The sequence below is a fragment of the Amblyraja radiata genome, chromosome 18 (genome assembly GCF_010909765.2).
Source record: "Amblyraja radiata isolate CabotCenter1 chromosome 18, sAmbRad1.1.pri, whole genome shotgun sequence".
Lineage (NCBI taxonomy): Eukaryota > Metazoa > Chordata > Chondrichthyes > Rajiformes > Rajidae > Amblyraja > Amblyraja radiata.
The window spans coordinates 33,865,086-33,891,314 of NC_045973.1; the positions used below are offsets into that span (position 1 = coordinate 33,865,086).

Consider the following 26,229-nt stretch of genomic DNA (forward strand, 5'->3'; position numbering starts at 1 on the left):
ATTGTTGTTTACACGGAATCATATTGCAGACTGCTGGAAAAGATCTCCCCTTTGTTGTATGCATTGATGATGCCTCCAGTAACATGTGTTGAAGTCCCATTTTGAAATACAGTTCCATTGAATTCAACTTACATATGTTACCACATCTTGTCCAGCGCTTGTAACAGAAGATAATTTTTTATCTCCACCTCACACCCCTCTACCCCCCCCCGACGACATTTCAACTTACTATGGCAATTTATTGAAACAATTTGAGGAGCTTACAACCCAGCGGTATGAACGTCGAATTCTCTGTTCAAGTAACTTCTACTTACAATCCCCTCACCTCCCCCTTCCCCCTTGTCTCTCTTGCTCCACCCTAGTCGTTTAACCAGTTCCACAGTTCACCACATTGCATCCCACTTGAGTTCACACCTTCCCCAGCCACCAATGGACCTACCAGGGCATCTCCCTGCCTGAGGTCATTTATGGCCAGCCCAGATTGGTCGTGGTCTTTTTTCTCCTCCAGCCTGTTCATACTCCCCAACCCCCACTTCTCACCCCCTACCATTCAGTCTGAAGAAGGGCCTGACCTGAAACGTCACCTATCCTTTTTCTCCAGGGATGCTGCCTGATCCGCTGAGTTACTCCACCATTTTGTGTCTTTCTTTGGTATAAATCAACATCTGCAGTTCTTTGTTTCCGCATAATGTACACTGGATTTGGGTGATGTTCTGACAATCTTCGTTACATGGAACTGCACCACAAGAGCGGATCATTCATCTTACTTAAGCATTGCCAGTATACACATGTGAATCCTCAGCTAATCTAACTACCCCATCTCCAACCACTACGTCCTGCCTCTTGCTGCGACAATGGGGTTGTTTCTCCCACAAATATGTAATTACTGATTCTGTTCCATTCTGTTTTTGTAGTTTTTTTGCACAATCCGCAAGCATTGCCACTTTTCATTTCACTGCACATCTCATATGCGTATGTGACGAATAAACTTGACTTGACTTCCCTTCCCATGTTTGTGTCAAGCATCACTACTATCCGCTTTGACCATTAACATGCCAGAAATCTCCATTTCCTCACCACCACCTCCTTTGAAAAGAAAATCCTCTGAAAACTTATTTAGTTACTCAATATTTGTATCATGCTAATGTCTGGGTTCTTGTCCATTTGTACAAAGACTGTAAAATACCGTCCCCCACAGTCAAACCTCTTAACATCTTCAGAATTGGTAACATCTTCAGATGTCTCTCTCTCTCTGGTCTCTTTTCAATTTTTTTTATACGAGCAGTGACCCCAGCCTGCTCATTCTCACTTGAAAGATGTTTCTTCAATCCTGGTTAATTCCTTGTTGTACTCTTCTTGTCCTACACCAATTCATTTTCTGTGGTATCTTTCTGGAGAGTGTAACTGTTCCAAGCAAAGATCCTATAGCGGAGCAAGATAGTCTACTCCTGCTAAATGCAATGGGCTGACGTGTAGTACGCAACGGAGCGGAACGTGGGCCTTTTTTTCATCCATTTCAGTAACCCGACCCGACCCGACCCGACCCGCAGTGTACTCAACGTTGCGGGGGGACAGTTTGTGTTAATAAATTATAATTCTGAAAATGAGAAGGTTTTTACCAAAGAACTTTGATTTTTACGAGGATGTTTCCGTAACCGGCTTCCGTCTCCGCACTAGTATCTTTGGGATCTTTGGTGCGGAGACGGAAGCCGGTTATGGAAATGGGGCCGAAAATTACCCATGACCGTACTACGTCTTTTTCGTTGAGTGGAATATCTTGCTTGCTATAGGATCTTTGGTTCCAATTACTCCCACGTGTAGTCTAACCAATTTTCTTTGTAAATGTAACATTTCCTCTCATCTTAAATTTTTTTTTGGTTTAGGAATAAATACTAAGGCTTTTTTTTCCATGCTCTTTTCCATATTCCTACGCAATATATTCCACAGAATATATAGCGTAGGAATGGATTCTTCAGCTTTACATTCTGTGGAGGCATCTACATTTACTGAAGCCTCCTCCCATTCTCTCTTATCTATGAATTGAAAGATTGAAAGAAACAGCATGGAAACAGGCCATTCAGCCCACCGAGTCCATGCTGACCATCGATCACCTATTCACACTAGTTTTATGTTATCCCACTTTTGCATCCACTCCCGACACACTAGGGGCAATTTTACAGAGGCCAATTTACCTGCAAACTCGCACGTCTTTGGGATGTGGGAGAAAACCGGAGCAGATGGGACGAGGTCACAGGGAGAATGTGGGAAACTCCACACATGCAACACCCCAGGTCAGCATCAAAGTCAGGCTTTTGACACTATGAGGCAGTGACTCTACCAGCTGCGCCACTCTGCCACCCTGCAATACTATCCATCCCCTTTCCAATGCCTTCCTAATTGTGCAGTTTATTTGGGAGGCTGCAAGGAGATAAGAAGACTATGATATAGAGTGATACGGCATGGGAACAGGCTCTTCGGCCCATCTCGTCCATGCCAACCAAGACGCCCATCTATGCTAGACCCATTTGCTCACATTTGACCCATTTCCCTCTCTATAACATTTCCATTCCAGTGCAGTGCAGCGTCTGCAGTGATCAGTTGGAAGAACCTAAATGGGGAGGAAAATAATAGACAAAAGGACAAGTAAATTCCCTCTCACCAGGACTGGCAGCAACAAGGTCAGATAACCCCCACAGAACATGGCAAAGAACACTATGTACACCATGAGTGTGGGGAAAGTTTTTGCTAGGGGTGCCAGAAGATTGATAGCTCCACAAAACAGAAGGTAGATTTTATGGTAATGATACTTCTTGATGAAGTTGCGGTCAGCGATATAGCCAGAGATGAGCTGAGCCACAATCTCAACGACTCCTGAAAGAAAAACTTGTACTTTAGGAAAGCGGCCCGTGACTGTGATGTATCTTAAGTCGGCAATGTCAATACATCAGTTAGCATCATAACGTAAGTGGCAAAATGGTACAAATGAAAAATGAAACAACAGATTATTCAGCTTTTCACACAGAACCTAGAACAGTACAGTGTGGGAACGGGTCTTTCAAACCTGTATTAACCTACAAACCTGTACGTCTTTTGGAATGCAGGAGGAAACCAGCGTGCCGGAGAAAACCCACGCGGTTACAGGGTACAAACCCACGCGGTTACAACGTACAAACTTTGTCCCGAACCCGGGACTCTGGCGCTATAAGGCAGCAGCTTTACCGATGTGCCTCAGTGCTGGCCCTTTGTGAGAGTGTTTTAAATGCAAGTCTCACGGAGCATTTAATTCTATTGACGATAGACACAAAATTCCAGAGATGATCGGGTTAACGTATGATAAGCATTTTATGGCTCTGGAACTGTACTCGCTGGAGTTTTGAAGGATGTGTGAAGGATGAAACTCAACGAATAGGCATGGATAGAGTTGATATAGAGAGGGTGTTACCAATAATGGGAGTGGCTCGGAGCAGAGCGCACAACCACAGAATAAAAGGACGTACTTTTAGAAAGGAAATGAGGAAGAATTTCTTAAGCCAGAGGGTGGTGAATTTGTGGAATTAATTGCCACAGACAGTGGTGGAGGCCTAGTGCAGGTTATGGGGAGAAGGCAGAAGAATGAGGTTTAGAGGGAAAGATAGATCATCGATGATTAAATGGTGGAGCAGACTCGATGGGCCGAATGGCCTAATTCTGCTCCAGTGATTTATGAACTTTTGAACTTATGAATTTAGAACTAGTGTGAACTAGTGATGGTTAGCATTGACTCGGGTGGGCCAAAGGGCATAGGTCCAGCCTATCTCAAATTGAATTCAATTCAACTGTGAAGTGTTATTTTGCATCCTGAGTTCCTAGCAATGATGGAATTGAATGCACGTTTTCTCTCGCTGAGTGCAAATCCACTTCTCACCACTGCATGGCATCAGGACTTTACTGCTTCTACATAAATTAATCAAAAATGAGACTGAGTGCTGCCAGCAAATAGCCATCTAAACTCAGGTGGAGTTAAAGATAGGATACGATACAATAACTTCTCCCCATAACTTTTGACACCCTTACTAATCAAGAACCTATCAATCTCGCCTAAAAATACCCAAAGACAGCCTCCACAGCTGTCTGTTGCAATGAATTCCACAGATTAATCACCTACTGGCTAAAGAAATGCCTCCTCATCTCCATTCTAAAGGTACGTCCTTTTATTATGAGGCTGTGCCCTCTGGTCCTACACTCGACACAATGACACATCGGTAGAGCGCTGCCTTACAGCGTCAGAGACCTGGGATTGATCCTGATTACAGGTGCTGTCTGTTTGGAGTTTGTATGTTCTCCCCGTGGCCACGTGGGTTTCCTCCGGGTGCTCCAATTTCCTCTCACATTCCAAGTTTGTAGGTTAATTGCCCTCCGTAAATTGCCCCTAGTTTCCCAGAGAGAACTAGTGTTCGGGTGAACGCTGGTCGGCTTGGTGTCGGAGGGCTGGAGGGCCTATTTCCATTCTGTGACACTGTGAGGGATGGTGGGAGAACACAGGGGGACCTGGTGTGGGGAAGAGTGGGGGGGACGGGGGGGCATTCTAGTTTTAGAATCCTCTGCGCAGGGGATAAGTCTGCGTTTGTTTTAATCGCTTGTTCAGGTTAAGGCGCTGTGCACACGGCTGCCAGCCAACACTCACTTGTCCTTTTCTATTTGTTTTCACTTTTAATTTTAAGTTTTTGTCTACCTTGTGTGTTGTGACTGTTGGCAGACCAATTTCCTTCCGGGGAACAATAAAGTTTTATCGTATCGCATCGTATCTTTAAACTGTATCTGTTAACTGTATCTGTAAACGAAACTAAATTAAATGAAGCTCTCCCACTATTAGAAATATCCTCTCCACATCAACTCTATCTAGATCTGGTCAACAATGCATCCTAACTAAACCATTGAGAAGCATCCCTTATGTGTGGATTATCCTGCAGGGCAGATCAGTGGTTCCTAATGGCCACGTGTGACAGAGTAGCTCACCGAGATGTAATTGGGGGAAGGGGATTGTTCTGAGAGCTGGTACAGACCCAATGAGCAAAATAATCTCCCATGTTATAAAGAAATATGAAATATATAACACCCTCTGATAACCAGCAGGGCATCTGAAAATGAAAAGCTCCTCAATCAAAAAGATTAAATACTTCTACAACATAATCTACCTTTGCTCATCAAAGTTCCCACAATTATCAATATGGTTTTCCAAAGGTCCCTCTCAATGCATTCCATGCTTGTTGTTAAACATTTCATTGAAAATGTGATCATTCATTGCAGATATACAATCAAAACATTTATTTTAAATGGAGAAAACTGTACCTTTGTCATTCTGGATTTGATCATTAAGCTGCAAAGCAAATATATTGGATTGTGAATCATTTGGATTTTCTAGATTAGGTGTTGGCTTGGATTCAGAAATCCAGCTTTTCTCAATCAGTTTAGAGAAAGAAATGAATAGATGTCAATAGAAATCCCATGCAAGATTAGTATTACTGTGGCTTTGGATATTAGCACCCTAACACCATAGGAGGAAGCAGCATATGCCAACTTACAACACTATGCAGTTAACGTGTATGAAGATATCAGACATTTTGTTTAAGAAGGAACTGCAGATGCTGGAAAATCGAAGGTACACAAAAAAACTGGAGAAACTCAGCGGGTGCAGCAGCATCTATGGAGCGAAGGAAGGGTTTCGGCCTGAAACGTTGCCTATTTCCTTCGCTCCATAGATGCTGCTGCACCCGCTGAGTTTCTCCAGACATTTAGTTTAGTTTAGTTTAGTTTAGTTTAGATACAGTGCGGAAAAAGGCACTTTGGACTATCAAATCCACACTGACCAGCGATCACCCGTATATTAGTTCTATCCTACACACTAGGGACAATTTACAGAAGCCAATTAACCTTCAAACCCTCATGTCTTTGGAATGTGAAGGGAAACCGGAGCCCCCAGAGAAACCTCACGGGGTCACAGGGAGAACGTACAAACTCCGCACAGACAATACCCATAGTCAGGATCGAACGTGAGTTGAAGGCAGCAACTCTACTGCTGCACCACTGCGCCAACCTGCCATCAGTATGTTCTCCTGACTTTCGACAGGGAGTGGGTCTTACATAGGGCGTGGATCACACTCCCTCATTCCAGTGAGATTGCCTGGATTCAAAAAGCCGTACAAAATGCCAAGCATGTGAAAAATGCCCAAAGTGTCTCCGGAAAACACACTGGGCCTTGGGGCACAGCTCGTCCTGAACATCAGGTGTCCCGTAGAACAAGGGAAAATGGGATGACCAAATAAACATGGTTGAACAGATTAATTGGCCACCATTACAATGCTGCTTGTGCAAGTCTGTTGTGCATACTCATTCATTTCTTATCTTAAAATAATTATCTGACTTCAATGGGTCTAAGGAGCCTTCATAGGTGCTGGGGTTGTGAAATACACTATAGAAATGTGACTTTTATTTTTTTAATAAAATTCTCTAATTACAACCTATATCCAACATTATTATCTATGTAACAATGTGAGGAGATCCAATTCACGTTACTAGGGATAAAAAAAAAGGCAAGTTCTGTAGTAACTCATCGGGTCAGGCAGATTTTCTGGAGATCATGAATAGATGTTTAGGGTCAGAACTGTCACCTGTCCATGTTCTCCAAAGATGCTGCTGAGTTGCTGAGACACTTTGTGTCTTTTTTTTAATAAACCAGTATCTGCAGCTCCTTGTGTTTACGATGTTAGTAGATATCTTGTGTGCTTTTGCATGTTGGCGCATGATAAGTCAAGAGGAGTTTTATTCTTGGAACCTTTCTTCAAACTCTCATGGAGAGTCTGAGGAAGGGTCTCAACCTGTAATGTCATCTGTTCATTCCCTCTCCAGATGCTGCCTGCCTTGCTAACTTCCTCAGGCATTGTGCTTTGCTCAAGATTCCAGCTTCTGCAGTACTTTGCACGATGAGTTTATTGTTATATGCGCATCTACGGTCAGGTTCAGGTACAATGCAAAATCTTATGTGTTTCTTGTGTTCATCTAGAACCACCGTTAGTTTTAGTTTTAGAGATACAGTGTGGAAGCAGGCCCTTCATTCCACTGAGATGGCACCGACCAACAATCACCCCATACACTAGATCTATCCTACACTCTAGGGGAAATTTACGGAAGCCAATTAACCTACAAACCTGCATGTCTTTGGAATGTGGGAGGAAACCGGAGCACCTGGAGGAAACCCACGTGATCACAGGGAGAACGTGCAAACTCTTTTCAATCAACACCCTTAGTCAGGATTGAACCCGGGCCTCTGGCGCTGTAAGGCAGCAACTCTATCGCTGCACCACTGTGCCACTCACTGTTTAACAACATAGATATGCAACAAGCTACTCACCAGCCATAGAAATTAGTAAGGTGGCTTGGAATGGCTCAATGCCCAATGCCTTGGCCTTTCCAACTAGATGAAAATAAGGTATGAAGTAGGCCAATTGACTGAAGAAGGTGCATAAAGTGTAAATAATAAACATTGGGTTGGTGAGCAGAGTCAAATCAATGAGGTTTTTCACTTCGCCAAAAATGGACTTCAGTTGGTCGCCCAGTTCTTTGCAGAAGCCCTTGTGTCCCGTATCAGTTGGCAGGCTGACTGTGGCCAGCAATTGATTTGAACTTCCGTTTATCACTTTGCAACTTGGCTGGGGAGCGGATTGCAACTGTCTTAATGAAGCAGGCTCCTGAGGCAAGAAGGACTCCCTGGGCTCCAAGACAGACAAGTCTTTGGGAGTGGAATGGTTTTGCTCATCAGCCTGTTTCCCGTTGCACAATAGAGCGTTAGGTTCCTCCAGTCCATTCCAAGTGGGCAGAGCAGGAACCGTCACAGTCTTGCTGTTGTGACCGGTTGGAAACTGTGACCCTCCTGCAGTGACCGTGTCCTTTTTCTCTTCAAGGAGACCTGGCTTCTTCTGCTGACCTTGCCTCCAGTCACGACCCTCGGCCGCATCTTGCTTCAAATAAATTGGACGGTTCAACATGCCGAGTGGTATCAGGTGCAGCGTTAATCCGCACAGGATGAGAATTGCCCCTGAGTGATATGAGTAGTAAAGTAATTTTTAAAAAACAATCACTTGATCGGACGCAATATTAAATGCCTCTTTCTATTTACAAATGACAACAAAACACGTTTGGAATTGTGCAATTAAATCATAATTATCAAAATATATTTCCACGTTTCAGTGTTAGGTACGCACACCATTGGAGAGTTGTCTGCAGTGAGCTAATTCAATAGAGAGGGACAACGGTTCGCTGGACGATCCAGACAGAGGCGACGGCTGTAGGCCCTGCAGCTGCCTGGGGCTCGCCTGGATCGGGCGCTGCTCCAGGAGAACGAGCGCGCGGAACGGACTGGACTTTAGAAATGGCGGCAAAATCTGTTAGGGATTTCTGAGTGTAAGTTCCTAAGAACTGGGTTGTAAATGTTCTCCCCCTTTCAACTCCAAATTTACTTAACATTGAACCACTCCTGCCATGAAGAAAAAGAGCCAGGACACTGGGCTACATCCCAATGGATACTGTGTTTGAGATTAGACAACTGTGATAATGTTATGTATAGTAATAGACTCATAAAGTGTTAGAGCGCGGAAACAGGCCCTTTGGCCCAACTTGCTGACACTGGCCAATCTGTCCCACCTGCCTGCGTTTGGCCATATCCCTCTAAACCTGTCCTATCCATGCACCTGTCTAAATGTTTCTTAAACGTTGCTACAGTCCCTGTCTCAACTACCTCCTCCAGCAGCTCGTTCCATACACCCACCACCCTTAGTGTGAAATAGTTACCCCTCAAGTTCCTATTAAATCTTTCCCCCAGCACCTTAAACCTTTGTCCTCTGGTTCTCGATTCCCCTACTATGGGCAAGCGCCTCTGTGCGTCTACCCGATCAATTCCTCTCATGATTTAGTACACCTCTTTAAAATACGGTTCATCTTTAATCTGATGTTGCCACTTGACAATTAAAGCCTTGAGGTATATGATTTTGCCGAAGGATCAAATAAATCCAAGTTGTGTGTAAGTGAAAGTTTTAACAGTGAAGGAATGCAGAAGCATTTGGTTGACCACCTACCTTGCGAGCCATATTCATTGAGAAGGTACTGAAGGAATGGAGCGAGGGCAAAGGTTAGCCCTGTACCCGAGCGGGAAATGGCACAGGCGGTGGTGAGCTTTCGACGGAAGTATCTGGTCGTGTTAAGAGCCGCAGCCTGGGACACGAAAGCAAATCCCGCTCCTGCAAAGGGAAAAGAAGAAAGACGCAGCCATTGAGTTTTAGATCAAGCAGATGGTTCCTTACCTGAGGGACTGGTTCCCTCACCAGCAGGAGTCTTATCATTAAGCAGAGCTGTGAAACAGCAGGTAGTTTTATCACTTCGGTCTGAATGACAATAAAGGCTATCTAATCTAATCTAATTAATGTCTTATTATTATTAATGTTTAGTGTTTTCTGAGTCATTCGTAACTGTCACTGCATGTCATGTTGTTACTTATGGGCAGAGCACCAAGGCAAATTCCTTGTATGTGAATACTTGGCCAATAAACTTACTTACTTACTTACTTAGTTGGATGGGCCACTGTGCTGGTAGGGACAGGCCAAAGGCAGAGGCTACATTTCCCCGATACCGGTTTAGGTCTCTACCTCACAGTCTTCCTTTCGGCTTCTCCTTAAAGTCGTCTTCTGTCTCCAAGCTCGTCCTAACAGCTCCTCTTGTGAATCTTATTTAACTCTCCTAGGAAGTGCCTTTTTGTGTGGGGGTGATGAGGGGAGGAACTCGACTCCAACAGATCAGACAAAATAATAAAGGACAAGACTAGTCCAAAGCTTCGGGAATCAGACCTGGCACAGGGAGACTTGAGGAATGAGGAAAGGGGAGGAGGAGTGGTGGAAATTAATTCCCCAAATGTGGCAATGACGTGGCTCTCTCCATCGGGTGGTCAGCACTGCTTTCCTCATGAACAGAAGTTGTTCTAGGAGATTTCATCCACAACCTGTGTGTGAGTGATGGAAAGACATCCTATTATGTACTGAGGACTACTGTACACTATGCACTACTGTATGCTATATACTACTGATTATTCAGCAGTGATCAGTGGTGGACCATGATTTTGAGCTCTCACCACTACTCTCAGCCTTGCTAATCAGTCTGCATTACCTGAAATGTAATACTTACACTGCTTCCTTATTATTGTGGAATCTTCATACCCGGAGGACCAATCATCCCACTGTGGCTGTGCCCATTACACCGAGAAACAGAGGCAGAGGGGTTTACAAACAAATCCTTGGGGAGGCACGGTGGGGCAGCGGTCGAGTTGCTGCCTTACAGCGCCAGAGATCTGGGTTCGATCCCGATTACAGATGCTGTCTATATAGAGTTTGTACATTCTCCCCGTGATCTGCGTGGGTTTTCTCCGGTCTTCTCCTACACTCCTGACATATTTTAGGTTGTGTAAGAAGGAACTGCAGATACTGGTTTAAACCGGAGATAGACACAAAAAGCTGGAGTAGCTCAGCGGGACAGGCAGCATCTCTGGAGAAAAGGAACGGGTGATGTTTCGGGGCAAGACCCTTCCCGAAACGTCACCCATTCCTTCTCTCCAGAGATGCTGCCTGTCCCGCTAAGTTACTCCAGATTTTTGTGTCTATCTTAGGTTTGTAGGTTAATTGGTTTGGTAAATTGTAAATTGTCTCTGGTGTGTGTAGGATAGTGTTAGTGTGTGGGGAGCACTGGTCGGCAAGGATTTAGTGGGCCGAAGGGCCTGTTTCCACGCTGCATCTCTAAACTAAACTAAGTTCCGGCTCTAAGTAAAGACAATAGAAGGGACATTTCTCATGTACGTTTCAGTAAGTACTGCCCTCACCTGTCAACAAGCCAAGGCTGAAGTACAGATAGGAAATTTGTTCAGAGTACGAGCTTAAGAACAATCCAATGGAGACCATGGCTCCTCCCAAAATTCCGGTCTTCTTCTCACCAATCTTTGCACAGAATATAGCAGCAAATGGACCTGGAACAAACACATAACAAACATCCAGAATGAAGGGGGGAGGGTACATTTGGACCACATCACCTGGTTCATTTAGCTGTGGCTCAGACAAGATAGGTGAAAGAATGCTGGAGTAACTCGGAGGGTGATGCACAGTGGCACAGCAGTAGAGTTGCTGCCGCTTTACAGCAGCAGAGACCTGGGTTCGGGTGCAGTGTACGGGTGCAGTGTACGGAGTTTGCCCGTTCTCCCCTGTGACCGCGTGGGATTTCTCCGGGTGCTCTGGTTTCCCTGCACATTTCAAAAGACACGCACGGTAAAATTGTAAATTGTCCCTTGTGTGCAGAATGGTGTACAGGGTGACCGCTGGTCGGCGCGGAATTGGAGGGAGCCAAAGGGCCTGTTTATGCGGTTTATCTCTAAAGTCGAAGTAAAGTTAAGGAAGCATCTCTGGAGAATATGGATAGGTGACTCTGAAGAAGGGTTCCGACCCATAACGTCACTATCCATGTTCTCCAGGATGGGAAAGGTCGGGACCTTTCTTCATGTTCTGGACTGACATTCCAGTTTAGGACTGAGGGCAAACTACAGTGTTAAAGTGCCATCTTTTGATTGAGGCCACTTCTGCTTTCTAAGGTGTCTGTTGAAAATCCCATGACACTTCTTTGAAGATGATTGTTCCTGTTCCAATATTTATGCTTCAATCCACAAATTAGTAAAGAGAAAGTCTGGACATCAATGGATTGCTGTTGGTGGAAGCTTGCTGCGTGTGAGTTGGCTGCTTTGTCACCATTAACACAATTCAGATGTATCTCACTGGCTAGAAAGGTTTTTGGCACCTTTTGAAAGGGACATGAAAGGAGGTTTATCAATGCATGCCTATTCTTTGTCTTCTGTTAAAAGTGATTCAAATTTATTTGCAGCGGCAATGCCCTGATTGTTGAAAATACAACAAGACCTTCTCCCACAACACAAATGGATCCCAATGCCAGGTAGAACAGAAAGATGACCCGGTGAGGAGAGGGTCGGTTCTGGTCGAGGGTGACGGTGGAAAGGCCCTACAGGAGCCTGGAGGTTACCAGGATCAGGAACTGGAATGGGTGCAGAGCAGATTTACGAGAATGTTGCCAAGACACGAGGGCCTGGGCTATAGGGAGAGGTTGAGCAGGCTGGGACTCTATTCCTTGGAGCACAGGAGGATGAGGGGTGATCTTACAGAGGTGTATAAGATCATGAGAGGAATAGATCGGGTAGACGCATAGAGTCTCTTGCCCAGAGTAAGGGAATCGAGAACCAGAGGACATGGGTTTAAGGTGAAAGGGGAGAGATTTAATAGGAACATGAAGGATATCCTTTCCACACAGTGGGTGGTGGGTGCATGGAGCAAACTATCGGAGGAGGTAGTTTAGGCAGGTAGTATCGCAATGTTTAGGAAACATTTTGACAGCTACTTGGATAGGACAGAGGGATATGGGCCAAGCACAGACAGATGGGACTAGTGTAGATGGGGCCTGTTGGTCGGTGTAGGCAAGTTGGGCCAAGGGGCCTGTTTCTGTGCTGTATCTCTCTATGGCTGTCAGGATCAGGAACCGCTCTTTGGACTTGTGGAAATGGCGCCAAAGCATGTCGGTGCCTGCATGTGTAAATATGCAACAAGAATTTCACTGCGCAGTTGCACGCGTGACAATTAAAGCAGCATTGTTAGAAATAGAAGCAGCCTACTAGTGGCTCCACCGTTCATGGTGGAAACACTGTTATAGATGGAGACAGGCAGCATGGAAACACTGGGAACATCAACCAACCAATCTTAAACTAATCCAATGTTATCCTCCTCACATCCACTTCAAACGCCCCCCCCCCCTCCTCCCTCTCACTTACAAGGGGAAATTTACAGTGGCCAATAATCTACCAATTGATGTGTTTTAGATGTGGGAAGAAAGATAGAGCACCCAGAGAGAAACCAAAAGCCACATGGACAAAGGGCGGCACAGTGGTGCAGTGGTAGAGTTGCTGCCTTACAATGCCAGTGATCTGGGTTTGATCCTGACTACGGGTGCTGTCTGTATGGAGTTTGTACAGTCCCTCTGTTACCGCGTGGGTTTTCTCCTGGGTGCCCCAGTTTCCTCCCACGCTACAAAGACGTGTGCCTTTGTAAATTGTGCAGGATTGAACTAGTGTGCAGGTAATCACTGGTCTGTTTCCATGTTGTATCTCTAAATTGTGGCAAGTCAGTTCCATGTCCACAATATCCACAAGTCCACAAAGTGATAGAGATGAATCGGACAGTACCATATCCTTTTGTTGTTTTCATCAATATTCAATCGATTTCTTAACTTCAAGTCAATCTTGCATTCCCTCTCACTCTGTCCCTCCTCCACCCTAGCTGTGTTGCTAATTTCACCATTTCTATTCCTTTGTTATCACCTCGTCCCCATCCAACAATGGACCATTGTGGGCTCCACCTTTCCTGAATCATTGATGCAGGCTCTGCTTTGTTTTGAGTCTTCCCATACCTCTAGTTTCACCCTCCCTCACTCTCAGACTGGCGAAGGGTCTCGACGCGAAATGTCACCCATTCCTTCTATCCAGAGATGCTGCCTGTCCCGCTGAGTTACTCCAGCATTTTGTGTCTCTCTTATATTTAGATACTCTTTATAATTGCCATTCCAGTTTAAAACAGGAAAAAGTAGACATATAATGTGACAGGGATATGACAAAATGTCTAGTAGTTAGCAAGTGCACACAAATCTATTTTTGCAGTTAAAAAAGCTATGTGTCATATTTTGTACAGCATATGGCAATGCTTTAAGTTTTGATGGTACCTGCTGTTAATCGGACGCATGACATAATAGATCCAATCCAGCTGATCTGTTCCATAGATGCATCAAATGTTTCCTGTAGTGCTATAGATAAGAATCCAAATGATTTCAGTATTCCCATGGCCAGCACATTTATCTGCGAGAATCAATGAGAAGGAACAAACTTTAATCTGGTGCCTACCTCATGGCCACCCATTGCTAAGCAACACATTATGCTGTGTGCGACTACCCAGGCAGACTGACCGTCAAAGCCCCATGCACCACAGACCATTGTTACGCCAGTGAGGCACATCACCTCCTCACAGTTTTGTACAACAATGCTTTTAGTTGCCATCAGTGTTAGTGTTGCTCCATTGGGCACTGGTGTTGTGCCACATGCCTTCCAAATTACATGGGTCATTTGCCTGGAATTACAACACCAGTGGCAACAACATGTTTGCCTTGCATCTTTAATGTCTCGATGCACTTTGCAGAGGTGCATGCAATCGCACACAAAAAATAAACTCTGGGCCAATGGAGTGGATAATGGAAAGAATTGCAGAAAAAAAAACCTTAACCCAGAAGACCGGTTTAAAGAGCAGGAGACGGGAGAGGGATCATAGCAAGAGATTAAGGGAGACCGGAGCGGTAATGAGAGAGCTGCCTATATAAGGGGTGGGGAAAGTGCTCTTTTGCCCCATCTTAGTTTAATTTAGTTTAGAGTTTAGTTTAGAGAAACAGCGCAGAAACAGGCCCTTTGGCCCACCAAGTCCGTGCCAACCAGCGATGCCCGTACACTAGCATTATCCTACATACCAGGGACAATTTACAATCTCTACCGAAGCCAATTCACCTACAGACCTGTGCATTTTTGGAGTGTGGCAGGAAACCGGAGCACCCGAAGAAAACCCACGCGGTCACAGGGAGAATGTACAAACTCCATACAGACATATACACCCATAGTTGGGATTAAACCCTGGTCTCTGGCGCTGTAATGCAGCAATTCTACCACTGCACCACTGTGCCGCACTGCTCACTAGTGTGTTATGCTCCACACTAACAATGAGAAATGTATCACTTGTTTTTGAACTGTGATTTGCACTAATGTCTTACTTTTTAGCACACACTTTTTCTTACCACTTTCTAGTAGGATTTATGTGTATATTGTGAACCGCCTGTGATGCTGCAAGGGTTTTCATTGTTCCTGTACCTCACTGTACATTTACACATGCCAATAAATGCAACTAGATTTACAGATGGGATTTGTAATTTAGATGCCATCTGTACATCACTGAAAGCCCATTAAAGGCCAAGGAATATTGTCACTCACTTTAGAGCTCCTGCTACTATTCACCCTAATTTATCTGTTTGAATAGGAGAGAGCGAGAGAAACAGAAGCAAGGATTAAGTTGTTAAGAAAAAGTCATGGAAGTCCAAAGATAGATTGATTGATCAGCTTAGAAACAGGCCCATCGGCCCACCGAGTCCATACTGACCATCGATCACTCGTTCATACTAGCTCCAGGTTATCCAACTTTCACACCTACACCCGACACACTGGCGGCAATTTACAGAGGCAAAGCCTGCACATCTTTGGGATGTGGGAGGAAACCCACGAGGTCACAGGGAGAATGTGCAAACTCCACACAGACAGCACCCGAGGTCAGGATTGAACCTGGGTCTCTGATATTGTGAGGTAGCAACTCTACTAGGGCAACTTGACTAGGGAGGCACTATATGGGGTTTACTTCGTCGGCTTGCTTGTAACAACCTGGCAAACATTTCTGATAGTTTCATGTTATTAAGCTATAGGAGCAGAATTAGGCCACTCAGCCCATCAAGTCAACTCTGCCAATCAATCATGGCTGATCTACCTTTCCCCTTCAACCCCATTCTCCTGCTAATCGGAGCCCCATAACCCCTGCTAATCAAGAATCTATCAATCTCTGCCTTAAAAATATCCATTGACTTGGCCTCCGCTGACTTATGTGGCAATGACTTTCCACAGATTCACCACCCTCTGTCTAAAGACATTCCTCCTCATCTCCTTTCTTAAGGTACATCCCTTTATTCTGAGGCTATGGCCTCTGATCCTAGACTTTCCCACTAGTGGAAACATCCTCTACATGTCCACTCTATCCAGGCTTGAGCTTTCAACACAACATGCTTGAAACAGGCCAAACCACTAAAAATGATCAAGAAACTTCAAATATAAATTAGGTTCCATGCAAAACGTGATTCCGATTTTAAGATCACTGTGACAAAAGCCAGTCCTGCCCACAACATTGGCCACAAACCCAGAGAGCTTTAATCAGATGGACAGTGTTTGCTTGTTGTCTCCATTTGTGGGCTCTGAGTCACTACAAATTAATATCTTCCAGAGACAAGGAAACCAAGATTCTCGTTTTAAAACCATTTAAATACTTCTCAATTAATTACATTGCGCCATTATAATTATTAAATAGACCTGGTTTGTTTTTTGATGTCATATTCAATTAATTAAAGCCAAGTGAATAATACATGGCGGATGAGACAATCCGATTAAATATGTTTGTTTCTTTGTGTAATGAACCTTTCGCAACTAACTTCATAAACCCATCCCAGCATATCCTTGTTAAATGCATTTAAATGCCAAAATAACAGTTATATAAAAGCTTTCTCTTCTGAGGCTGTCCCCCAAGGTTGAGGGAGGTTGGTTTCTACTCTGAGGAGGCTGATGAGGCTAACATGACTTCTGCAAACTCTGAGGTGAGTGGATGGGCAGTTTGCTTGGAGGAGATGAGATCCAAAGGAGATTTGCCAGTGTGGGTGGTAGCACCTTTCTCACTGGGCTTTCACTTGTTCTGAACAAAGAGACCTGAAAATCGCTGTCCCATCCCAAATGCGCCATCTTCATTTTGAGGGATCCATGCGCCAGAGATCCCGTGAGGATAATACATTTATTTCCATGGAAGCTTTGAGAACGTCCTTGAAGCAATCTCCCTGTCCTCCTGACATTCTCTTGAACGTCCAATTCAGGAGTCTCGTGTTGGGATGAGAACGATGGGACCTGCTCACCAAAGTCGGTTGTGTGTGATTAGTGTTTAAGAAGGAACAGCAGATGCTGGAAAATGCTGGAGAAACTCAGCGGGTGCAGCAGCATCTATGGAGCGAAGGAGATAGGCAATGTTTTGGGCCGAAACCCTTCTGAAGAAACCGCACATGGTGGCTAAAGATAACAGGGGGAAAGTGGATAAAGAATAGTATAAAAATAATGTATGCATCTGCCCTAGATACATAGATACATAGAAAATAGGTGCAAGAGTAGGCCATTCGGCCCTTCGAGCCTGCACCGCCATTCAATATGATCATGGCTGATCATCCAACTCAGTATCCCGTACCTGCCTTCTCTCCATACCCCCTGATCCCTTTAGCCACAAGGGCCACATCTAACTCCCTCTTAAATATAGCCAATTAACTGGCCTCAACTACCCTCTGTGGCAGAGAGTTCCAGAGATTCACCACTCTCTGTGTGAAAAATGTTTTTCTCATCTCGGTCTTAAAGGATTTCCCCTCTATCCTTAAGCTGTGACCCCTTGTCCTGGACTTCCCCAACATCGGGAACAATCTTCCTGCATCTAGCTTGTCCAACCCCTTAAGAATTTTGTAAGTTTCTATAAGATCCCCCCTCAATCTCCTAAATTCTAGCGAGTACAAGCCGAGTCTATCCAGTCTTTCTTCATATGAAAGTCCTGACATCCCAGGAATCAATCTGGTGAACCTTCTTTGCACTCCCTCTATGGCAATAATGACCTTCCTCAGATTTGGAGACCAAAACTGTACGCAATACTCCAGGTGTGGTCTCACCAAGACCCTGTACAACTGCAGTAGAACCTCCCTGCTCCTATACTCAAATCCTTTTGCTATGAATGCTAACATACCATTTGCTTTCTTCACTTTGCTGCACCTGCATGCCTACTTTCATTGACTGATGTACCATGACACCCAGGTCTCGTTGCATCTCCCCTTTCCTAATCGTCCACCATTTAGATAATAGTCTGCTTTCCTGTTTTTGCCACCAAAGTGGATAACCTCACATTTATCCACATTATACTGCATCTGCCATACATTTGCCCACTCACCCAGCCTATCCAAGTCACCTTGCAGCCTCCTAGCATCCTCCTCACAGCTAACACTGCCTCCCAGCTTAGTGTCATCCGCAAACTTGGAGATGTTGCATTCAATTCCCTCGTCCAAATCATTAATATATATTGTAAATAGCTGGGGTCCCAGCACTGAGCCTGCGGTACCCCACTAGTCACTGCCTGCCATTGTGAAAAGGACCCGTTTACTCCTACTCTTTGCTTCCTGTTTGCCAGCCAGTTCTCTATCCACATCAATACTGAACCCCCAATACCGTTCAGACACTAGGCCAGGTGTCTCCCATGTTGGCCAACCTGTAATAAAGAGAAGATAGACACAAAAACCTGGAGTAACCCAGCATCTCTGGAGAAAAGGAATAGGTGACGTTTCGGGTCGTGACCCTCCTTCAGACAATAAAGAGAATTTGTTCTGAAGTGAAGCCATGTGAATTATTTCTATCTCCAACATCCACCATCCTGCCCTCATCATTCCTCTCGGTTATATCCTCAAAAACCCAAATAGATTACAGAAAAACACTATTTCTTATGCACATGGCAATGCTAACTATCCTTCGTCTATCCAAATGCTGATAGGTCCTGTCTACCTATCTACCACTGACATCACGCTCACTGGCTGGTAGTTCTCTGGCTTGTCCTTGCTACCATTCTTAATTAAAAGAATCTGCAATTTCTTCCCTAGATTCTCACAAAGTCCAAGGCTGTGTTTGGTCAGAGTCTGTGGATTTATCCACCTTAATGCACTGTGAGACTATACCTGCTCTTTGTTCATTTGTATCTGGTCCAAAACGTCACAACTCATATTCCTTAGCTTCCATGATCTCCATGAGACTGATGGGATAAACTCATTAAAAATCTCACCCATCTCTTGTAGCTCCATATTACTGTAGATAACCATGCTGATTGGTAAAGGAGACCCATTCTACCCCTAACCATCCTTTCACTCTTGACATACCTACTCTTGGGATTTTCCTTCACATTGCCTGACAGATCCAGACCACTTTTTGCATTCCCGTATCCCCTTGTAATTATCTCCTACAGTTCTTATGCTCATTGAGGATTTTGCTTGATCCCGACTGCCTAAACCTGGTTATGCCTCCTTTTTTCCTGACCAGGATCTCTATATCTCTCGTCAACCAGGGTTCCCTAAACTCGCCAGCTTTACCCTTCACTCTATCAGGAACGTTCAGTCCCGTAACTCTTGCTATCGCACTTTTAAAAGCCTTCTGTGTCAGACTATCAGAAAATGACTCAGATGTAACAAAGTCCAAAGTCATACATTCACACTGATAAAGTTACAAGGTCGCAGTCGCAGTCCCACTCACCACCTTCAACACATTCCATGCTAATGGATATTGTCCATATGCAGATTGAAATCTATTCATGAAGAGTTCTGAGGAATTTGGCTGAGTTCTGACCAATGGAGATTATAAGATTATGATCAATGGAGTTTAAAGGAGACCCATTCTCCTTTCACTGTTCAGTGAAATTCTTTTTGCAAAGCTCACACATGCACGAGTCGCCATATTTTAGCGCCATTTACAAAAGTCCAAATTTCAGTCCACGCGCTCGATGTACTGGAGCAGTCCCAGGCTGCTGCAGGGCCTCCTCCATCGCCCTTGCACAACTCGGCCCACGAACCGACGTCCCCTCCTCATCGGGCCGCCTCTGAGTCCCGGGGGATGCTTCCCGCAGCCGACCTTGAAGGCGCTGGAGGCAATACCCCGGTCCCTCTCCTACCAGCCCACTCCTCGCATCTGTCATCGCCAAACCCTCCCTCCTCCTCGACTCTCTGGTCTTGGGGGTCGAGCTCGACAACTCCCGAGCTGCCCCCCTGAAGTGAGCGGCCCGCCGGGTCCTACATCACGGCAGCGAGCTAGGCCTATTGCCCCGGTGAGCGCGGGTGGACCACTGGGCCTTCTGCCCTTGAAGATCCTACTCATGTGTTCCAATGTACTATGATTAACACTTGTACTCATGGGTAGTATTCGATGCTCTGTCACATTCTTCTTTACGTTTTTGAAAATATATTTGTTACACGTAATTAAACATAAGGAAGGAAAAATACAGCTGTCCATCTGCCCCAATATTCCATGCATCATTGAGATTTGCCAATCCTACCCATGTTTTGGTGGGAACATGTTTATGTGAACCAATTACCCATTCACCAAAAGAAGTAGGAGTGCTTAACATTTTTTTATCTCACCACAAATTAAGAGCAGCAGAGCATTGCAGCTGGTAGAGATACTACATCACAACACCAGAGACTCAGGATCGATCCTGACCTCGGGTGCTGTCGGTGTGGAGTTTGCATGTTCTTCCTGTGACCATGTCCGTTTCCTCCGGATGCTCCGGTTTCTTCCCACTTACCGAAGACGTGCGGGTTTGCAGGTTAAATGGCCTCTGTAAATTGCTCCCAGTATGTAGGAAGTGGATGAGAAAGTGGGATAACATAGAACTAGTGTGAATGGATGATCGAGGGTCGGCGTGGACTCGGTGGGCCGAATGGCCTGTTTCCATGCTGTATCTTTCAATCAATTGGTGTATATATATTTTACACACATGTTCCTTTACGTTTGCTTGTCTGATGAACTGTTATCAGGACACCTCACTGACAATCTGGTTTTATCTCATTCAAATAGAAGTAGGGAGTTTAGTTGAGTTCGGAGTCATAGCATGGCAACAGGCCCTTCAGCCCATCGAGTCCACGCCAACCAGCAATCCCCGTAAGCTAGCACAATTTGCATCAAAGCCAATTAACCTACAAACCTGCACGTCTTTGAGATGCGGGAGGAAACCGGAGCACCCAACAGATGTGGCCTCAGGGACAACGTACAAACTCCATATAGACAGCACCCGTAGTCAGGATCGAACCCGGGTCTCTGGTGCTCTAAAGGCAGCAACTCTACCACTGCATCACGGTGCCACACATCCTTTATTAAAAAGCAAATTTTCTTAGAAGGGGACAAAGAAAGAAAGAGCAGTGTATTATACAGGCGAGTAAAACACAGCATGGAGCAGCTCATCTGTTTATCTAAGTATGCCACGTGGGTTGTTTTATCTCAGATGTATATTCCATGACCTCCACACCTGGCACAGACAAGGATCACATTTTAAGAAGGATTATCCAGCAATCACATATTTGATCATACAGTACATGATTTTCTGATGTTCCCAGCATGCGCCAGCAGGGGGAAGAGTGAATCCTTTAAATGCAATGTTCAGAATGGAAACAGAATCTCTTGGCAGATCTGATGCCGTCTGTTGAAGCGGAAACTAAGTTAACTTTTCAGGTCAAAGACTCTTTGTCAGAACTGAGAAAAAAAAGAATAAGTTAGAAGTGGATAAGGGAAAAGAGGATGTCTCTGAAATTTAGTTTAGTTTAGTTTTTGTCACGTGTACTGAGGTACAGTGAAAAGCTTTTGTTGCATGCTAACCAACCAGTGGTAAGACTACATGATTACAATCGAGCCATCCACAGTGTACAGATACATGATAAAGGGAATTAAGATTAGTGCAAGATAAAGTTCGATTAAAGAGAGTCCGAGAGTCCCCAATGAGATAGATAGCAGTTCAGGACTGCTCTATTGATGTTGGTAGGATGGTTCAGTCGCACGATAACACATAATAATCTGGAGGTGTGCATTTTGGCACTTGCCTGATGGGGGAGGGGAGAAGAGGGAGTGACCAGGGTGAAACTCCTCCTTGATTATGCTGGTGGCCAAAGATCCTATAGCGAGCAAGATAGTCCACTCGATGAAAAATACGTAGTACGGTCATGGGCAGATTCATGGGTAATTTAAGGCCCCATTTCCATAACCGGCTTCCGTCTCCGCACCAAAGATCTCGTAGGATAATAGTGTCGAGACGGAAGCCGGTTACGGAAACATCCTCGTAAAAATAAAAGTTATTTGGGAAAAATCTTCTCCTCATTTTCAGAATTATAATTTATTAACACAAACTGTTCCCCCGCAACGCTGATTACACTGCGAGTCGGGTCTGGTTACTGAAATGGATGAAAAAAAGGCCCACGTTCCACTCCGTTGCATACTACACGTCAGCCCATTGCATTTAGCAGGAGTGGACTATCTTGCTCCGCTATAGGATCTTTGCTGGTGGCCTTTACACTCCATTATGAAGTGTAAATGCAGACAATGGAAGGGAGGTTGGTTTGTGTGATGGTCTGGGCAGCGTCCACAATTCCCTGCAATTTATTGCGGTCTTGAGGCCAGGGTGGTGGTAATAATAATTTGTTGTTAATGAGTTCATGCCTGTAGTAATAAGAACAAAGGGTTAGGAAAAAGAACATAAAGTTCTGGAGTAACTCAGCAGGTCAGGCAGCATCCCTGGACGACATGGATAGGTGACGTTTCGGGTCAGAACCCTTTTTCAGACAGATTGTAGGAATGATGGGGGGGGGGGGGGGGGGTTGGGGAGAGAGAGAGAATAAAGCTGGGAGAGCGGAGAGGCAGGACAAAGAGCGGCTTGGAATTGGTCGACACAGGAGAGGGTTTTATTTTACAGGCAGATGGTTTGAATAAAGGCCAGAGATAAGAACCGAAGGTGTGACACAGGTTTGAAGAGTCGCGGATTGTGAAGCCAGGTGGAGGAGAGTGGCGGGGGAGGGGGAGAATGGTGGTGGGGGGAGGGAAATACATGGGAATCCAAGTGGGGCCCGGGGGGGGATATTGAAAAAATGTGAGATAAGCCTGGCGGGTTAGAGGCCTTTTAAATAGGGGGATAAGTGAGTTAATACAGAAATGTGAGAGAAGGGTCCTGACCAGAAACATCACCTTCTCCAGAGATGCTGTCCGACACACTGAGTTACTCCAGCACTTGGGACTTTTTTTTCTAACACAGATTAACCATATAACCATATAACAATTACAGCACGGAAACAGGCCATCTCGGCCCTACAAGTCCGCGCCGAACAATTTTTTTCCCTTAGTCCCACCTGCCTGCACTCATACCAGATTCTCCCTGGGTTATGAGCACCATACGCTCCATGCACTAGTTCACTGCAATTTCACCCACACACTAGTTCTGTCTACTCTACACGTTACAAAATCCTAGCCATAGCAGGGAGACCAAAACTGAAGACAACATTCCAAATGCAGTCTCACCAATTTATTTTGATTTTATTAAACATTTTTAAACATGAAAGGTTAAGAACTAATGAAGAACTGTGTCCTTGGGGGCTGCTTGTGTACATGCTTCAGGTCATGTACAAAGTACAGCTTAAATATATCTACCTGTTATCTTAAGTTGCTTCCATTGATGCACACAGAGCTTGTGATTTAGCAGCTATCCACCAGTGAGAAAAGCATGTGTAGGAAGGAACCTCAGATGCTGGTTTAAACCGAAGATAGACACAAAAAGCTGGAGTTACTCAGCGGGTCGGGTAGCATCTCTGGAGAAAAGGAATAGGTGACGTTTCGGTGACCCGAATAGGTGACCCGAAACGTCACCTATTCCTGTTCTCCAGAGATGCTGTCCGACCCGCTGAGTTACTCCAGCTTTTTGTGTCTGTCTTCAGTGAGAAAAGCAGTTCTGTTTAAAACTCTATACAATCAACGTGATAAAAAAACGCAACTTAATATAAGCTCAAAAGCCATTTTAAGACACAGAGCCCGGGCTGTCTTTATTGTCATTTGGACTACTTTGTGCCAAAGACAAAGCACAGCCAAATGCCTCGGTGCCACACTGTAAGGTATACATGCGTCTGTTTGTTTGATACTTCTATAGTAGTTGTCCTTGATGTTCTGCAAGTTACACTGAGGCATACTTTGTGCTCTTCATATCAAGATGATTGCTAGACCGAGTCAGGATATTGGAATAGACATTCCTCACATAACGTTCTAGTGCTAATCTTTCCTTTATCAAGCTTGAAGTATAATAAATTCTATTTTAATATGCTTAGATAACCAGCTTATGATAGAATTGTCAAAATAAATTCCATTGCTGCATTTCCATTAGTGTAACCACCAAATAAACTTCAGAGAATAAACACTGAATAGGTTAGGTGGTTAGTTTTAAACCATTTGAACTTAACCCCTTGGTCAATGAACACAAAGTGCTGGAGTAATGCTGCAGGTCAGGCAGCATCTCTGGTGGGCTTGGATAGGCAACGTTTCAGGTCATGACCCGTCTCAGTCTGATGAAGGATCCTGACCCGAGGCTTCAACCATCCATGTTCTCCAGAGATGCTGCCTGACCCACTGAGTTACTCCAGCACTTTGTGTTCTACGCATGATTCCAGCATCTGCACTTCCTTGTTTCCCCTTGGTCGACATCATCTTTGACTAAGTCTTCAAATGACTGATTACACTGGCACAGTGATGCAGCTGTGGAGCTGCTGCCTCACAGCACTAGATACCCGATACCCAGTTCGATCCTGACCTGACTGTCTGTGTGGAGTTTGCAAAATTCTCCCTGTGACCATGTGGGTTTCCTCCAGTTGCTCTGATTTCTTCCCAAATCCCAAAGACGTGCAGGTTTGCAAGCTAATTGGTCTCTGTATAATTGCCCTTGGTGTGCCGAGGGTGAATGAGAATGTGGGATAACAGGGCTTGATGGTCAGCATGGACCCGGTGGGCTGAAGGCCCTGTTTCCATACTGAAGTTCCACAGTCAATATATGTACATGTGACAACAACCTCCAACATGTAGCAGTATGATAATGACTTGATCATCTGTTCTTAGTAATGTTGGCTGACTGTTGATGCTCTGGCTAATTTTCTAGAGACACAAAGAACTGCAGGTGCTGATGTACAAAATAAGACACAAAGTGCTGCAGTAACTCAGTGGATCAGGCAGCATTCTGGAGAAAATGGATAGGTGATGTTTCAGGTCGGGATCCTTCATCAGACTGATTGTGGTCGGGGGGGGGGGGGGGGGGAAGCTATAAGAGAGGTGGTGGCAGGTCAGAGCCAGGCAAATGATAAGTGAATAAGGGTGAGAGAGATGTATTTGCTTGGCAGATGGTTGGACGAAGGTCAGGGATTAAAAGGTTTAAAAGTGTGAGATAAGGACAGAAGAGGAGCCAGAAGTCGTAATATAGCTGGAAGGGGAAGGGGAATGGGATAATTTCCTGGTCCATTAGGCCGGCATACTGAATGAGCAGCTCGGGAAAGATTTGGCCTTCATAAATTAATGCATATCTTACAAGAGCTGGGAAGTTATGTTGAATCTCATGTATGAGGTTATGTTAGTACACTGGTTACACCGTGACTGGAACAAGGCGTCCAACTCTGGTACCCGCTCTTTAAGAAGGATGCGAGAGTCCTTGATAGGGTGCAGAAAGGAATGATTCCGAGAAATATGCATTTAGTTAATGCAGCTTAAATTTGCTTATTATCTTCAGAGCCATCATACTGTTGGCAAGAGGTTTGAGGGGAATTAAAACAGATCCCTGATATTTACCTTGCGATGCAATTGCCATTGATCCTGACCTCTGGCAGCCTCTGTTGAACGTTTCAATACATTAGTTGAAGAACGGTTGCTATGAGCAAGTATCTTCGAGACAGTACCAGTTAATGATTATACCACTGACCGCAAGGTACGGGTGCTTCACTGTTATGTTATCATGGAACTAGAGCATTTCTCTTTGGTACATGTACAATATCTTTCTTTGGCCAATTTTTTACACTTCTCTCTCTAGCAAATAGCCAATGACAAAAATGGCTCAATGATCCCTCTTCAAAATCCTATCCTGTGCCTAGCTTGCAACATCAACCTTTTAGTTTAGTTTACTTCAGTTTAGTTTAGTTTAGAGATACAGCACGGAAACAGGCCCTTCGGCCCACCGGGTCAGCGCCGTCCAGCGATCCCTGCACATTAACACGATCCTACACACACTAGGGACAATTTACACATACGCCAAGCCTACATACCTGTACGTTTTTGGAGTGTGGGAGGAAACCGAAGATCTTGGAGAAAACCCACAAGGTCACGGGGAGAACGTGCAAACTCCGTACAGACAGCACCCGTAGCCGGGATCGAACCCGGGACTCTGGCGCTGCAAGACAGCAACTCTACTGCTGTGCCACCACAAATTAAAAGACACTTGGACTGGTACATGGATAGCAAAGGTTTAGGGGGATATGGGGAGGCACGGGTGAATGGGACTAGCTTCGAAGGGGCATCTTGGTCTGCATCGTCTAATTGGGCCAAAGGGTGTGATACCGTATTGTATGATGCTATGACTAAATGAGCCAATTATTGAAACCATGAACCAACATCTCACAGGCATTATATTGAAGAACAATCGTGAATGA

The 26,229-nt window shown here is 44.9% G+C and overlaps 1 protein-coding gene across 1 annotated transcript in view; it reads right to left on the bottom strand.

The window, feature by feature from the left end:
- Positions 1–26,229, bottom strand: part of LOC116983363 (monocarboxylate transporter 5-like) — a 52,729-nt gene that overhangs the window by 8,939 nt on the left and 17,561 nt on the right. The window contains exons 2-6 of the mRNA XM_033037087.1: positions 13,840–13,972; positions 10,895–11,038; positions 9,108–9,269; positions 7,388–8,071; positions 2,660–2,871 (exon numbers count right to left, since the gene is read on the bottom strand). Coding sequence (XP_032892978.1) covers positions 2,660–2,871; positions 7,388–8,071; positions 9,108–9,269; positions 10,895–11,038; positions 13,840–13,972 — 1,335 coding nt within the window. The remainder of the gene's footprint in view (positions 1–2,659; positions 2,872–7,387; positions 8,072–9,107; positions 9,270–10,894; positions 11,039–13,839; positions 13,973–26,229) is intronic.